The sequence below is a fragment of the Thamnophis elegans genome, chromosome 17 (assembly GCF_009769535.1).
Source record: "Thamnophis elegans isolate rThaEle1 chromosome 17, rThaEle1.pri, whole genome shotgun sequence".
Taxonomy (NCBI): domain Eukaryota; kingdom Metazoa; phylum Chordata; class Lepidosauria; order Squamata; family Colubridae; genus Thamnophis; species Thamnophis elegans.
In genome coordinates this window covers 12,586,211-12,603,647 of record NC_045557.1, presented here as the reverse complement: position 1 = coordinate 12,603,647, position 17,437 = coordinate 12,586,211, and the positions used below count along the sequence as shown (strand labels likewise).

Sequence of the window (17,437 nt, the reverse complement as noted above, 5' to 3'; positions counted from 1 at the left end):
ATTCCATTCCATTCCATTCTCCTATTCCTATTCTACTTTACTTTATTCTTCCTCTATTCTAATTCTATTCTATTCTTTCTCTATTCTATTCTATTCTGTTCTTTCTCAATTCTAATTCTAATTCTACTCTGTTCTATTCTTTCTCTATTCTAATTCTATTCTATTCTTTCTCTATTCTTTTCTATTCTATTCTTTCTCTATTCTAATTCTATTCTATTCTCTCTATTCTATTCTAATTCTATTCTCTTATTTCCTATTCTGTATTCTCTATTCTATTCTATTCTGTTCTTTCTCAATTCTAATTCTAATTCTACTCTGCTCTATTCTTTCTCTGTTCTAATTCTATTCTATTCTTTCTCTATTCTATTCTTATTCTATTCTATTTCTTATTTCCTATTCTGTATTCTTTATTCTATTCTGTTCTGTTCTTTCTCAATTCTAATTCTAATTCTACTCTGCTCTATTCTTTCTCTATTCTAATTCTATTCTATTCTATTCTTATTTCCTATTCTGTATTCTATTCTATTATTTCCTATTTTGTATTCTGTATTCTATTCTATTCATTCTCAATTCTAATTCTAATTCTAATTCTACTCTGCTCTGCTCTGCTCTAAGGAAGTCAGGAACTGGGTGAATTCCCCCCTTTGCAATTGACCATGGATAGCTACGCTGTGCAAAAATCCCTGCCAACAATACAGCTCGTCCTCAACTTACAGCGATTTGATTAGTGACCATTCGAACTTATAATGGTGCTGAAAAGAGTGACATGATTGTTTTCCACACTTATGACCGTTGCAGATCCCTGTGGTCACGTGATCAAAGTTCAACCACTTGGCAAATTATTTGTAGTTATGACGGTTGCAGTGCGTCCTGGGGTCAAGTGATCCCCATTTGTAGCCCCCCACCCGGCTTGGCATCTGGCAAGCAAAATCAACAGGTGGGGAAAGCCGGATTCGCTTAATAATGGCACGGTTCACTTAACGACGGAACAACCTTCTGACGTTGACAAACGGGGAAGGCAGATTTGCTTAACAACCATGTTCCTCACATAGCCACGGCAAGGATTCGCTTTGCGACGTCAAAACATGTTTGTTTTTTTAAAAAAAACCAGTGCACGGTTCATTGTCTTGCTTACCAGCGGAAAATTGGGGCTTAATTATGGTCATAAGCCGAGGACCGGCCTCATTTTCCCATCAAAGGCCATGTCTATCTCGGGGTTGGCTGCCCCAGCTTCTCTCCTCTCTCTTGGCTGCCTTAGGTCTCATTGGAAGGGGGAATCGCCTTCTGCCCAAGGAGCAGCTTTGAGTTCCCAGGAAAAACATCCACACTGCAAAGTGGGGACACACCCCTGAGCACCCAAACCTGAGGAACTGGTCTGTCCGGGTAGCGCCACTCACATGGTAAAGGAGATGCCACCGGGAAAGGGGGGGGGGGAGAATAAGGATTACATCACCAAACTCATTCCCCTGGGCCTCCCCCTCGCCCCGCAGAGCAAAGAAAAGCAAAATGAATTGGCAGTGGAGGAAGATCTTTGCAGGACACTGGGCTGCTGTGCAATAGATAAGTGAACTGTGCACTTCCCACAATGCCCGGTGTGGAGATTGCACACCGGCGGCAAAAGAATAGGAGAGAAATGTATTTTGGGGTGACTCTACGGAGCTGCCCTCTGGGTTTTTCTTGGTGGTGGGATCTCCTGTTGGCCTCCCCTCCCCTCCCCAGCACTAAATCAGAAGTTAAGGTCTGGCAGCGTTTTCGGATGAGCCGAGATCAAACGCGGCTGTGGCTGCTTCTTTCGTTTGCCCGGCGGCACAAAACTATGGAACTGCAGGTGTTCGGACTGAAAATTCATTCCTCCCCGAGGAATCTCAGGGTGGAAGAGGTTGGAATGGGGTTGGCCTATTTCATTTCTTTTTTTTTTTAATAAAAAGATATATTTAGAGATAATCCACAAACAGGCCCTCCTAAAAATAAGTTAAATGAATATATGACAGCTGGGGGAATGTAGAGAGAACGTAGATACAAGACCCACAGTTGCAACCAGAAACAGATTCCGATGGAAACGTAGTTCTCCAGGATTTATAGATAGACAAGACAGACAGACACATAGATGATATAAGATAGATAGATAAACAGAAAGAGAGAAGAGAGAGAGTAGGGAGAGAGAGAGAGAGGGAGAGGGAGGGAGGGAGGGAGGGAGAGAGAGACAGGAATGGATAGATGGGATAGGGGGAGAGAGAGAGAGATAGACAGATGATAGCAGGAGAGAGATGAAAGAGATGGATTGATGGATGGAGATAGATAGATAGATAGATAGATAGATAGATAGATAGATAGAGGTAGGTAGGTAGGTAGGTAGGTAGGTAGAGAGATGGTAATAGAGAGATAATAGAGAGATGAATAGAGAGATGAAAAAGATGGATGAATGGATAGAGATAGATTGATACGATAGATAGAAGATATAGATGAAAGAGATGGATGGATGGAGATAGATAGACAGACAGTCAGACAGACAAATAGAAAGAAGATATAGATGAAAGAGATGGATGGATGGTTGGGTGGATAAATAGATAGATAATGAAAGAGATAGATGAGAGATGAGAGAGAGAGGGAGAGCTAGATGAAAGAGATAGAGGGATAGACAGAGAGACAGACAGAAAGAAGATATAGATGAAAGAGATGGATGGATGGATGAAGATGATAGATAGATAGATAGATAGATAGATAGATAGATAGATAGATAGATAGATAGAACTAGGTAGGTAGGTAGAACTAGGTAGGTAGAGAGAGAAATGGTTAGCGAGAGAGAGGATGGAGAGATAATAGAGAGATGAAAAAGATGGATGAATGGATAGAGATAGATTGAAACGATAGATAGAAGATATAGATGAAAGAGATGGATGGATGGAGATAGATAGACAGACAGACAGACAGACAGACAGAAAGAAGATATAGATGAAAGAGATGGATGGATGGATGGTTGAGTGGATAAATAGATAGATAATGAAAGAGATAGATGAGAGATGAGAAAGAGAGGGATAGATAGATGAAAGAGATAGAGGGATAGACAGAGAGACAGACAGAAAGAAGATATAGATGAAAGAGATGGATGGATGGATGGTTGGGTGGATAGATAGATGAAAGAGAAAGATGAGAGATGAGAGAGAGGGGGAGAGATAGATGAAAGAGATAGGTGGACAGACAAACAGATAGACAGACACATAGTCGTGCAAACGTTTTAGAAATGTCTTGATCAGTGAACCGAACTTAATAGATTGATGTCAATGAGAGCAACATAGAATCAAACAAGATCCAATTGCAAAAACAAAAACAAAAACAAAACCCTTTTTGGATTAATAGATTTTGTCCACTTTTTGACTCCTCCTCTGGCTTTGTGGTGGCTTGAACCTCTGCATCTCGGGCCCCGTAGAGTTCTCAACTTTGGCTGGGGGGATTCTGGGAGTTGAAGTCCACCCACCTTCGAGAGCTCAAGGCTGAGACTCCCGGGACTTAGCAGTTGTTCCTATCCTGTGATCTCCCTAGCAATTCAGCTTTCAAGGTTGCACAGCCCCTTCCCCCTTTGCCTGTTTTTCAGAGGAGTCCCTGACATGGCAGGGATGGGGGGTCCTTGTGCCCCTCTAAAAAAACCAGCTCCCTGCAGAACCGCCAGAAAGCTGGAAACCATACTTTAAAAGAGATTTACCTTTGTCCTGCCCAACTGCTCCAATTCCAACACCAGTGCAGGCTATCATTTAGCCTTAGCAAACACCAAGGTTGCCCTGTACTTAAAACTGGTAAATCCCTTTTTAAAGAGATTAAATCCGTGCATTAATTAAACTCACATTGTTTGCTCTGATGGGGAGCTAAGAACCAGGAGCAAAGATTTTTTAAAAATAATAGTTATTATATTCCTTTTAACTGGAAGCTGGCTGAGAGCTGAACTACTGCACGCATCTTCCACCAGCCAAAAGAACTTTTCCCCGTTTCTTGGCACATAACACCTTAGGAGCCAAGGTGGCGCAGTGGTTAAATGCAGCACTGCAGGCTACTGCTAGATCAGCAGGTCAGCGGTTCAAATCTCACCGGCTCAGGGTTGACTCAGCCTTCCATCCTTCCGAGGTGGGTAAAATGAGGACCCAGATTGTTGGGGGCAATATGCTGACTCTCTGTAAACCGCTTAGAGAGGCCTGAAAGGCCTATGAAGCGGTATATAAGTCTACTGCTATTGCTATTGCTATTGCTATTACACTGGTTAGTTTCAGTGATGGTTGAAGCTGATCAGAGGACTGGAGGCTAAAACATATGAAGAAGGGTTGCAGGGACCGGGTATCTCTAATCGAATGAAGACAAGACCTCTCTTGAGATGATAAAAGTCTTCCAATATTTGAGGGGCTGCCCCAAAGAAGAGGGGGTTCCCCTGCTCTCCAAAGCACCAGAAGGGAAGACAGGGATGGAAATTAACCAAGGAGAGAAGCACTTTGGAATTCAGGAGAAATCCCCTAAGAACAATCGACCAATGAGCCGGGGGTTGGACTAGATGACCTACAAGATCCCTTCCCACTCTGTTTTTCTGTATCCAGTTTTGTTTTTCTCCATGGTATATAAAAAGATGTTGAGACTCTGGAAAGAGTGCAGAGAAGAGCAACCAGGATGAAACCACATTAGGGAATCTTTGGTCTATGCCTGGGGTGCATCCCAAATACAGGTGATCCTCAACATACAACTACAACTTAGCCCAAGATTTCTGTTGCTAAGGGAAGCATTTGCTAAGTGAGTTTTGTCCCTCTTTGCGGCCTTTCTTGCCACCATCGTTAAGTGAATCCCTGCAGTTGTTAAGATAGTAACATGGCTGTTGAGCACCTCTGGCCTCTCCATTGCCTTTGCTTGTCCGAAGGTCACAAAAGGAGATCACCTGATCCCGGGACCGTCATAAATATGAGTCAATTGCCAATTGACTCATACTTACGTGAATTTTTATCCCATGGCTAGGGGGATGCTGCAGAGATCGTAAGTGTGAATAACGGTCATTTTTTCATGGCCGTCGTAACTTTGAACAAACTGTTGTAAGTTGAGAACTACCTGTAGACTGATTTTTTTAAAAGTAAAATCTTTCGCTACAGCCAAACCTCATTCGTATCTTCAAATTAAAATGTCCTCAACTAACAAGCCAATCCAGGTAAGTCCTCGGCTTATGACCGCAATGAAGCACTTCCATGACTGAAATGAATCATTTCAGGGCCGGACCCCAATTTTTAATGGTTGTTAAACAATAACATGGTCATAAAGCGAATCAGGTGGCTGTTAAGTGAGTCTGGCTTCCCCAATAGACTTTGCTTGGAGGAAGACGGCTGGCAAGGGCGCACAACCTGATCACGTGACTGCAAGAGGCCGCATCCATCGTAAATTTGCCCCCAATTGCCATCGCTCGTCTGCAAGGCTGGTGCGACGGTTATCACTCTGAACAGGGGCCCTGTCGCTTTTTTTTCACTACCGTCATAACTCCGAATAATCACTAAGCAAGTGTGCTGAGCCACAAATGTATCAACTGAGAGTAAAACCACACTTCCTTCCAGCACTGATGACGTTACCTAGTTGGGCGATGAAACGTTTGCAATTCTAATGGTGGTTTCCCCCCCCCCCCCCAAAAACGCAACTGGGTTTCCCTGGAAGATGTTTCGCTTCTCATCCAAGAAGCTTCTTCGGTTCTTCTTCAGCTTCCCATCAAAACTGAAGAAGCATCTTGGATGAGAAGCGAAAGGTCTTCCAGGGAAGCCCAGTTGGAAAAGGAACTTTGGGGCAACCAGGGCCTGGATGGTGGAGGATCTCCATAGACTGAAACATCTGCAAGAAAACCACCAGGCTCAGAGAGCACCAAGGACCCCTTCTCCACCCTTCTCCTCCTCCTCCTCCTCTTCCTCTCCTCTTATCACTGATGATATTGCCTAGATGGGTAATGAAACATCTGCAAGAATGCGAACTCAGAAAGCACCAAGAAGCCATAGTCTTCTTCTTCTTCCTCCTCCTCCTCCCCTCCTCCTTCTAGAACTGATGTCATTAGCAAGTTGGGTAATGAAATATCTGCAAGAAAACCACCAGGCTCAGAGAGCACCACAGACCCCACAAATGGCCATAAGTCCACTTGTGAACCTCCCTGGTGGTCTCCAGATAAAGATATCAAAGGATGGTGCCTTTTCTAGGAAGGTGTAAATTAGAGCCATCCAGAGAACTGGTAAAATGTGGGTATGATTCGTAGCCAAAATCATATATTGTAAATAGTGGGAAATAATGAAAGATAGATCCAAGAATGAAAAGGAGTACATAATTCATTCGATCGATCGATAGATAGATAAATAGATAGATAGAGGGAGAGAGAGAGAGATTATCAGCAGCGAGAGAGAGATTATCAGAGGGAGAGCAAAAAAGCAAGCAGGAAAGTTAAATAGATAGATAGATGATAGATAGATAGATAGATAGATAGATAGATAGATAGATAGATAGATAGATAGATAGACAGACAGACAGATAGAAAGATAGATAGACAGAGAGAGAGAGAGAGAGAGCAAGAAAGCAAGCAGGAATATATATAGATAGATATAGATAGATAGATAGATAGATAGATAGATAGATAGATAGATAGATAGATAGATAGATGATAGAGCAAGCAAGCAAGCAAGAAAGATAGATAAAGAAAGATAGATAGATAGTAGATAGAGCAAGAAAGAAAGAAAGAAAGAAAGAAAGTAGATAGAGAAAGAAAGAAAGAAAGAAAGAAAGAAAGGTAGGTAGGTAGGTAGGTAGGCAGGTAGGTAGATAGATCAAGCAAGCAAGCAAGAAAGAAAGACAGACAGGAATTGCTCCTCTCTCATTCCATGAGACAAACGCCCCAACTTGAGTTGACTTCGCACCACCCACTTAACCAGGTCAGTGAAAATCTACCTTTGCACACCTGCGTGACTTCACGCCTGGCCTCCTCTGATGGGAACTCAGCCAATGTTTAATGGAGTGTTGACAGTGTCTCGAGTGATACCGTCCAAATCCAACTGAATCCAGGCGAGTGTCTTAATAACGGCAATCCGGGGATAGGAGGAGGCCGCACACTGCTTGTGCATTTATGCAACACGGAAACGCAATAAAATCAGTGGCCACATTGCTCATCCGTGTGTTTAGCAAAGGGGAAGGTCCCTGCTTACGCACCAATATGGCCCATTAGAACACTGTTTCTCAACTCTGGCGGCTTTAAGGTGGGTGGACTCCAAGTCTTCTCCAAGCCATCAAGGTTGAGAAACACTAAGAGAGGGAAAACAACTCTGGAGGCTGGTCTGGAAGATCTTCAAGGTCCCTTTCCTTCCAATCATCCTATGATTCTATGATATCCCACCATTTGCAATATATTTGCCAATTTGGACTACTCCGTGGGTAGTCCTCGGTTTACGACCACAATAAGGCCATTAAAAATAGTCCCGAGTCACTCTTGCCTACTGACTTCAAGCCCAGTTAAGTTGGTTCCTGCAATACGGTTAGTCCTCCACTATGGCCCCAACATTCCTGTCGCTAACCGAGACAGCGATTGAGTGAGTTTTTGCCCCATTGTACAACCGTCCTTGCCCCGGCCGTTAAGAGAATTGCTGCAGTTCATAATACCGTCGTTAAGCGAATCTGGCCTCCCCATCAACTTTGCAGGCCAGAAGGTTGCAAAACCCCCCAGACGTTCCGACCGTCATAAGTACATGCCAGTTGACAAGCATCTGAAGTCTGATGGGGGATGTTGCAATGGTCATTAAGTGTGGAAAAAACGGTTGTGAGTCACTTTTTGGTCACTAAATGTAATGTTGTAAATCAAGGACTGCCTGTGCTATTATTAGGCTGGGTGTGTTGGATGGACAGGATGCGAGATGAGGCTGTCTTGGCTTTATGGACCGCACCCTGTGAGTAAGCCTGAAGTTGGGGATGATGGGATTTAGGATTTAACATATACAGAGGGTCCCAGGTTATGGAAGGCTGTGATTCATAGCAAGTCAGCCAGAAAATCCAGTGCAACCCTAAAGTGCATTAACAGAGGGATACAATCAAGATCAAGGGAGGTCCTAATACCACTCTGTAAAGCCTTAGTAAGGCCACATCCACTACTGAATCCAGTTTTGGTCCCCTTACCATAAAAAAGATGTTGAGACTCTAGAAAGAGGGCAGAGAAGAGCAACCAGGATGATGAGGAACTGGCCATGGCTGGTCTAGGGAAGAGAAGGACCAGGGGAGACATGATAGCAGCCTTCCAATATTTGAGGGGCTGCCCCAGAGAGTGGGGGGTGTCAAGCTATTCTCCAAAGCCAGAAAAGGAAGAATGGACGGAAACTGACCAAGGAGAGATTCAACCTGGAAATAAGGAGGAATTTCCTGACAGGGAGAAGAATCAACCCATGGAACAGAAGTTGCCTTCAGAAGTTGTGGGAGCTTCATTCCTGGAGGCTTTCAAGAAGAGACGGGACTGAGCTCTCAAATGGTATAGGTATTGGACTAGATGACCTACAAGATCCCTTCCAATTCTGTTAAACTAATCTAAATACAGAGATTCTCTTGTATCAAGGTAGATTCCTGTTTAAATCAAGAGAAACATGAGGACTAGAAGCTTTCTCAGAAAGAGACACTTCAGAAGAGTAGGACAGCAACTACAGGAGACCTTCTCCGACCTCTCAAGCTGACCCACTCACTTTCTGACTAACCTTCTAAGGTGTTTAAGGTGTTGGGGAATCCCTTGTCCAGGTTTAAACCTAGATTCACACAGCATTCTTGTCCAGCCTCGTCTTTGCCGGTTGTGTGAACCAGACCCGCAATGTCAAATAAGACAATCTGGTTTCAAAGCAAAAACAAAAGGCATTTTGGCATTTGAATCCGGGCTTTGGGGGATTATCTTGAATCAAAAGACGCAAGGGCAGGGGTCTCCAAATTTGGGAACTTTTAAGACTTGTGGACTTCAACTCACAAGTCTTCAAGTTCCCAAGTTTGGACATCCCTGCACAAGGTATTTTCCCCACATCAAATGTGTGAAGCCAAATATCTGAGATGGGCAGGTGTGTGAGGAGATGAGATCCCTCCTGGTGCATAAAGTGAATTCCAGATGTGGGGGGCAGGGGGGGGCAGGAAGTAGTACACCCACCGTTTTCGTTCCAAAGATAAGCAGGAAATCACCCCACTCTCTTGACCTGCTTGTAGGCAGGCTGTGGGTGCCCTCCCAGCGGCTGATGGAGCCTTTCTGTGGGGCAGGGCCTCTGGTGGCACTACTCAGATGAACAGAGCTGGAAGGGACCTTGGAGGTCATCTAGTCCAACCCCCACCCAACCAGGAGACCCTACACTCTTTCTGACAGAGGACAGTCCAGTCTCTTCTTGAAAGCCTCCAGGGATGAAGATCCCACAACTTCTGCTCCATGGGTTGATAGTTCTCCCTGTCAGGAAATTCCTCCTTATTTCCAGGTTGAACCTCTCCTTGGTCAGTTTCCATCTGTTGTTCCTTGTCTGGCCTTCGGGGGCTTTGGGAAATAGCTTGACCCCCTAACTCCTCTCTGTGGCAGCCCCTCAAATATTGGAAGATGCTCTCCTGTCTCCCCTGGTCCTTCTCTTCCCTAGACTGGCCAGGCCCAGTTCCTGCAACCGTTCATCGGATGTTTGAGCCTCCAGTCCCCTCATCATCCTGGTTGCTCTTCTCTATGGCATTCCTACCCCTCAGATAAAGATCCAACAGGTTCCCACCCACCCCAATGAAACAATGCCTTCAGATGTTTTTTTCTTTTGCACACTAGGCTGAATCACAGATTGATTGGGGAGTCTGTCTGTCTATTTTCTTTCTATGGATCTATCTGTTATCATCTCTATCCATCCATCCATCCTTATTCTCTCTATCTCTTTATTCATCTGTTATCATCTTTCCATCTGTCTGCCTATCATCTTATTCTCCCTCTTTATCTACCTGTTATCATCTCTATCCACCCACCCACCCACCCACTCATCCATCCATCCATCCATCGATCATCTATCATTATCATCATATTCTATTCTATTCTAATTCTATTCCATATTCCTATTCTATTCTATATTTTCTTCTCTTTTCTTTATTCTATTCTAATTCTATTCCATATTTCTATTCTATTCTAATTCTATTCCATATTCCTATTCTATTCTATATTTTCTTCTCTTTTCTTTATTCTATTCTAATTCTATTCCATATTTCTATTCTATTCTAATTCTATTCCATATTCCTATTCTATTCTATATTTTCTTTTCTTTTCTTTATTCTATTCTATTCTAACCAACTATATTCTATTATAACCAACTAACTATATTATATTCTAACCAACTATATTATATTCTAACCAACTATATTATATTATAGCCAACTATATTCTATTATAACCAACTGTATTCTATTATAGCCAACTATATTCTATTCTAACCAACTATATTATATTATAGCCAACTATATTCTATTCTAACCAACTGTATTATATTATAGCCAACTAAAGGCAACCAACTTTTGATCCTGTCTTTCTCATCTCAGACAAACATGGAGATATGACAAGTCAACCATCCGGGGAATCTTGGCTTAGGAGTGGCCTGAGGAATTTAGCTTTGTTGCATGCCCAGCTGCATCACAGACCTCTTACACCCAGGGTGGCAAAGCAAAGGCTGGCCTTGATTTATGGATCCTTGCTTGTTTGCAAGCCAAAAGCCAGGATTCACGAGCTTGTGGGGAGGAAGCTTAAATAGACCATTGTTGGCTTGTTCATTTGTTTTACGGCAGTAGAATTAAACGCAAAGCTACTTCTAGCACGAGGCATGTGGGGGACCAGCTGGTGCAATACTTAAGGTAGTAAACAAGGAGCAGGGAAATCCCCTTTCAGCTGGGCTTTGAGACGGCCTACCTCGCAGGGATGTTGTTCTTGGCAGGAAAAGATTTGGACAGCGGCCTTGAGTTCTTTTGAGCCCAGAAACCGTACAAAATGAAATCATTTTCTCCAAGCGGCATAGAAATTGAACCGATGCTGGTGATTAGATCAGGGGTGTCCAATCTTAAGCCCTGTGGAGTTGAAGTTGAATTCTGGGAGTTGAAGTCCACATGTCTTAAAGTGGCCAAGGTCGGCCACCCCGGGGTTAATAATGACCCCTCAGTTGCCCTGTTGGCATCTGCTCAGCCTCCCACGCAGGAGCTGGAATTGCCACCGGGCAGCTACCAAAGGGAACCCAACCACAGATGCTCCCCGAAGAGAACCGGAGAAGCAAGGAAGAGTCAATCAATGCAGGCTTAACTCAGGCTTGGCTCTTCGACTGAGCCACACAGTGGTTTGTTTGTGGGAACTCGGCAACTGCTGTTTGCTAGCCTCAGCTTCCCGCTCAGGGTGATTCATAGCCCCAATGGACTGTGGTTTCTTCAGCAAAGACGTTTGAAATCTTCTTTACACCTTTTTTTCCCTTGGATGCTCATCCTGCCTGGCATCTGCTGGGAATTTACCATAGCCTCGAGATGGGAAAGTGCTTAGGGCAATGGTTCTCAACCATAGCCACCTCAGAAGTGTGGCTTTCGGCTCCCAGAATTCCCCAGTCATCTCAATTTAAGATATAGGGACTTCAACTCCCAGAATTCCCCACTCAGCATGCTTCTAGATTCATGGACTTCAACTCCCAGAATTGTCCAGTCATTGTACTTTAAGAAATACGGACTTCAACTCCCAGAATTCCCCAGTCAACGTGCTTTAAGAAATATGGACTTCAACTCCCAGAATTCCCTAGTGGTTGTGCTTTAAGAAATATGGACTTCAACTGCCAGAATTTCCAATTATCGTGCTTTAAAATATATGGACTTCAACTCCCAGAATACAACTGATTGGAGAATTCTGGGTGTTGAAGTCCACCCATCTTAAAGTTGCAAAGATCGAACAACACTATTCCAGAAGGCACAAGTCTATAAAACACACAGAGATCTTTCCTTTTTTAAAATTTTCCTGCAGCATAAGGGAGGGGGGTGGTTCAACACTCTTTCACAACTCCAGAAGCACCAAGAGGACACTGAAATAGGATAGGGTCTCTTGCTTGAGCAGGGGGCTGGACTAGAAGGCCTCCAAGGTCCCTTTCCAGGTCTATTCTGATTATCTTGGGAGGGGCTCTCTCTCTCTCTCTCTCTTTTTCTTCCACCCCCTCTCTATTTACCTATCATCTCTCCCCCCCCTCTCTCCTCCCTCCCTTCCTTGGCTAATTACTTCTGGATTACACTGAAGCTCCATCTGCTCACACCTCTCGTGAGCAAGGCTTGGCCAGCAAGCACCCAATGACATCAATGAAATGAGATGGGTGATCCATGGGTGTGTATTGTGGGGTGAGCAGCATCCGCCAGGCTCCAATTTTTCGTTTAGGGCCTGCCAGGATTCAGTTCTCCCTTCTGTGATACACAACCCACAATTCTGAGATTTCCCTTCCTACAAAAAGGCAGTCCTGGGGATTGTGCGAATGCAGGCCGAGAAAGTGGGTGCAGAGATAAGGATTAGGCCAATGGGGTTTTGGGTAGCCAAGATTGGCATCTGGGCAGTGTTTCCTACGCAGATTCCACCTGTTTTCGTCCTCCCAAGCCAGCCTGATAATTCTGCGTGAGTCAGAAAGTGTCCTTGTTTTTGGAAACAAGAAAGAAAGAAAGAAAGAAAGAAAGAAAGAAAGAAAGAAAGAAAGAAAGAAAGAAAGAAAGACAGAAAGAAAGAAAGAAAGAAAGAAAGAAAGAAGAAAGAAGGAAGGGGGACCTCTTCCAGCCAAGACCCCTCTCCAAAAGCGGGGTGGGCTAAGCTCTCTCCAGTCCTAGCCAAGCCCCCCCCCCACCTCCCTCCCTTAGCCTGGAGGCTCCGAAGCAACCTCTGTCCGAGGCTCGTCCCGCTCAGAGGCTCCTCCGCTGGAGCCTCCGCACTCTGCACGTGCCCAGGAGCCCCCTCCCCATCCAGCCCCCGACTCACCCCACTCCAGAAACTGCTGGACGCTCCTCTCGCGGCGCAGCGGGGCGGCGCTGCATTCCTGGTGGACGCAGAGCAGGAGGTCGAGCAGCCCCTCCAGGCCCGCCGCCCCCTCGCCCCCCAGCAGAGCCCGCAGCCCGGCCAGGCGCCGCTCCAGCGGGCTGCACATGCTGGCTGTCCCGGCCGAGGAGGAGGAGGAGGACGCGGGCGCCGGGCCGGATCCTCCGCGGAGCCCGCAATGGGAGCAGCCTCAGCCCCGCCGCCCCGCCCCGATGCTCGAGGGTTGGGCGTAACCCGACACCGGGCCAGGTAAGAAGGCGCGCCGCCCACAGCCCCGCCCGGACTACAGCGCCCATCCTCCGCGGCCGGCTCAGCGCCTCCCTCGCCCTCCGGGACCCTGGCCGGCTCTCAGCTGCGGACAGCGCCCCGCGGGCGCCCGCTTGCAACTGCGCTCCATCCAATGGATCAAAGTTGGCTGGAGGCTCCCCCCACCCCTTAAAACTTGGGGAGAACCACTTAAAGGTGTCCGAATCGAGCTGTGCAAGTTTCTCGGGTAGTAAAAGCCTCTTTCTGCCAACGTTTTTTTTTTACCCCCCTGCTAGCATTTCCTGATGGTCCCCTTTCCCTGCGCTTACAATTCAGGGGTGGTTTTTCTTTCCTAGCCAAAGATCAGCCAAGATTGGTCAGCTGCTGCCCCCTAGCGGGGCTCTTGAAATAAAATCGAGAGGTCGAGGCAGGAGAACCCCAGGATTGGAAGGGACCTTGGAGGTCTTCTAGACCAGCCCCCTGCTCAAGCAGGAGACCCTACACCATTTCAGACAAACAAGTGTCCAGTCTCTTCTTAAAAACCTCCAGTGATGGAGCATCACTCACTGTCAGGAAGTTTCTCCTTCATTCCAGGTCGCTTCTCTCCTTGGTTAGTTCCCATCCCTTGTTTCTTGTCCTGCCCTTCTGGTGCTTTGGAGAATAATTTCACCCCCTCTTCTTTGGGGCAGCCCCTCAAATACTGGAAGGCTGCTCTCATGTTTTTCAGCCACAGTTTTGCCTCGGCCCGAACTTGGGATGCTGCTGGCGGAGGCTGCCTGGGAGGCGAAACTTTGTCCGCGGACTCGCCCGGCCCGCCTGCCCCGTGGAATGACGGGGGGGGGCAGGAGGGGGCGGCGGCGCTGCATTTTCCTCCCAAGGAGAAACTAAGGCTGCGGGGGGGAGGGGCGCAGCGCAGCCGTTTCGGGGGAGCTTGGCCGTTCCGAGAGGCCGAGGGAGGCTCCGCTGCGGGAGGGAGGGGAGGGCGCCCGCCCGCCGCCGCCGCCGGCTCCCTTCGCCCAGCCTGGCACCACAGTAGCTCTCCAGGGCTGCCGTTTTGTCGCCGAAGCGAAGGCGCGCACTTGGCCTGGCGGCCGCTCGGGCTGAAAGGACGCGGAGCCTCGTGCTTCCCATGGAGGGGAGGGGGCAGGCGGCCGACCTCCCGTGTCGCCAGGCGGTTCGCTGACCCTTCCGAGAGGCGAAGGCTTCGGTGCGCCAGGCCCCCCGCCCAGCCCCGAATGCCAAGCCGACTGCGGCTCCTTCGACCCGCCTGGTGAAGCGCCTGTTGCCGCCCCCCGACCGAGTCTGCTTCTTCCCGTTTGATAGCTGTGTATTCTACTCCTTGTGAAGAGTCAAATATGGTGTCAAGATGCGTATTCTGTAAACTCTGGGAATGCTCCATACTTCATGGAGGGATCATATGAGTAACACTATCCTAGTATTGTACCTAAGCAAGACTGTCTAAATCTGAAAGATGTTGGCTTGATTAGGAATGCTTTTTATGATTAAGCTGAATCATAAATGTATTAAGATATACATTTATTTAATTGGAAAAAAAATAAGGTTGGGGATCTTAGATAACAAGAAGCAGGCAGCCTCAAAGGAGCTGGATGTTCAGTGGCAAAACTGGCACCGGGGTCTTGTTTCAGGTGGGGCGTTGTGGTTGGGCATCGACAGCCCTTCCTGTCATGTGGTGCTGGTGCTCCTTGGGCTGGACGGGGGACTGGAATCCGAGACCTGCTGTGGGGGGAAAAAGCAGAGATTGTTGCAGTGTTTTAGAGATGAAACTCCAACAGAAACGGAATAACTGAGTTGGAAGGGACCTTGGAGGTCTTCTAGCTAGCCCAACCCCTTTGCTCAAGCAGGAGATCTTTAGAGAATAACAGAGTTGGAGGGGACCTTGGAGGTCATCTATTCCAACCCCTTTGCTCAAGCAGGAGAGCCTTAGAGAATAACAGAGTTGGAAGGGACCTTCGAGGTCTTCTAGTCCAGCCCCTTTGCGGGAAAAAGGTGCATCTCATACTCCGAAAATTACGGTACTTCATCTGACCTTGATTCCGTCCCTGTTAACGCAGCCTAGGATTGCGTTGGCTTTTTTTAGCAGCTCCGTTCAACCAATGCAAACGCACATGGGACATGTCAACAAGTACTACGACCACCCTATAAAGTAGTGATGCTGAACCTTTTCGGCACTGAGTGCCAAAAAAGGCGGTGTGCAGGTAGCACCAAGTGCAGAAAAGGGAGCACTTCCTACACTAGGAAGAGGAGTTGCTTAGGCGGCATGTGCATGCCGGAAAATGTGCTTCCGGTTTCTGGTGCACACATGGGCACCAGTCGGCAAGACCTCCAGTTACTGTCGCACATGTTCATGCGCCATTCTCCTGGCCAGCGCACATGCTTACGCTGGAAAATGGAAGACTGGCTGTTCCACTTTCTGGCCCTGCTACACACGTAAAGGCCAGCTGATCATCACATGCGCAACAGACATGCCAGTCAACGTGGCTCTGCGTGCCACTTCGGGCACCTGTGCCATCGGTTCACCATCACGGCTATCAAGCCTTAGTCAGGCCACACCAGAATCCTGCATCCAATTTTGGTCCCCACACTCTAAACAAGACTGTGAGACTCTGGAAAGAGTGCAGAGAAGAGCAACCAGGATGGTGAAAGGACTGGAGGCTCAAACATACCATGAACGGTTGCAGGAACTGGGCCTGGCTGGTCTAGGGAAGAGAAGGACCAGGGGAGACAGGAGAGCATCTTCCAATATTTCAGGGGCTGCCACAAAGAGGAGGGGGTCGAGCTATTCTCCAAGGCCAGACAAGGAACAACAGATGGAAACTGACCAAGGAGAGATTCAATCTGGAAATAAGGAGGAATTTCCTGACAGTGGGAACAATCAACCCATGGAAGAGAAGTTGCCTTTGGAAGTTGTGGGAGCTTGCCTGGTCGTTAAGTGAATCTGGCTTCCCCATGACCCCGGGACATTGCGACCATCATAAATATGAAACCAGCTTCCAAGCATCCAAATATAAACCACATGACCAGCAATGGTCATAAGTGTACAAAACGGTCGTAAGTCAGATTTTTCAGTGCTGTTGTAGCTTTGAACAGTCACCAAAGAACTGCTGCAAATGTGTGTGTGTGTGTGTATGTATGTATGTATGTGTGTATGTATATGTGTGTGTGTGTGTGTGTGTGTGTTGTATTTGTGCTGATAAATAAATAAAGGGAGACTAGTATAGATCTATTTCAAGCTATTTAGCTCTCATCAGCTAGCCGTAACCTTGCTGGGATTTGAACCTGTGCTGTATTACATATTAAGCAGTTGTGTTAACCACTAAGCCACAAGGTTCTCCTCATCAGCTGAGCCAGGGAAGTAGGTATGTATTTGGTGTCACAACACCTGGTATGCCCAAATATGGGAGGAAGCAGACCACTGTTCCCTCTAAGTTGCGCGGCTGCGCGACCGCGCACGTGGAAAGAAACCCCCGCGCAGCAGTTTCTAACTGCCGCGCAGAGATTTCTGTAAAGCAAATGTGGGGAAGTCCTTTGCAGGCGGCTACAACTGGCCGCCTGCAAAGGACCTCCCCAGACTTGTTTTGAAGAGCACGGCTCTTGAAAGGGGGATTCCTTCCTGCGAGACCCCGTCCAGAAAATGCAGGGAGAGGTAGCGGAGACCTGGGGCTGCTTCTCCTGCGTCCGCTGGACTGTGGGGCTGGGAAGGGGTGGGAAGAGCGGCGGGGCTGGCGGTGGCCGGCGGTGGCCGGCTGGTTCACCTCCTCCTCCTCCAACAGCACTGCCGGATTTCCGCCCAACGCTGCGGGGGCGCCAGCGGGAGCATTGGCGGCTTCACTTCAGCTGCAGTGCTGGACAGCAAATGTGTTTGGTGCTGTTGGAGGAGGAGGAGGAGGCGGCAGCAATAGCACCTGAGGAGTGAGGACAGGACAAGAAGCAATGGAAACTTTTCAGAAGGAGACTCAAGCTGGAAATAAGGAGAAATCTGACAGTAAGAACAATTAAAATCAATGGAATCTTAATTCATTTGCTACAGGTTTTCAAAAGACTGGACGGCCATTTGTCTCAGATGATATAAAGACTCCTGCCTTGGACAAGGGGCTGGACTAGAAGACCTCCAGTATCCCTTCTGATTCTATGATT

General features: G+C 47.0%; 2 protein-coding genes across 2 annotated transcripts in view; both read right to left on the bottom strand.

Moving 5' to 3' along the window:
* CDC42BPG (CDC42 binding protein kinase gamma) overlaps positions 1 to 13,145 on the bottom strand; it is a 119,032-nt gene extending 105,887 nt beyond the window's left edge. The window contains exon 1 of the mRNA XM_032234334.1: positions 12,980 to 13,145. Coding sequence (XP_032090225.1) covers positions 12,980 to 13,145 — 166 coding nt within the window. The remainder of the gene's footprint in view (positions 1 to 12,979) is intronic.
* A 1,820-nt stretch (positions 13,146 to 14,965) lies between these two features.
* LOC116520182 (serine/threonine-protein kinase MRCK gamma-like) overlaps positions 14,966 to 17,437 on the bottom strand; it is a 48,191-nt gene continuing 45,719 nt past the window's right edge. Inside the window, 1 exon segment of the mRNA XM_032234333.1 lies at positions 14,966 to 15,019. Within this exon segment, the coding sequence (XP_032090224.1) occupies positions 14,966 to 15,019 (54 nt within the window).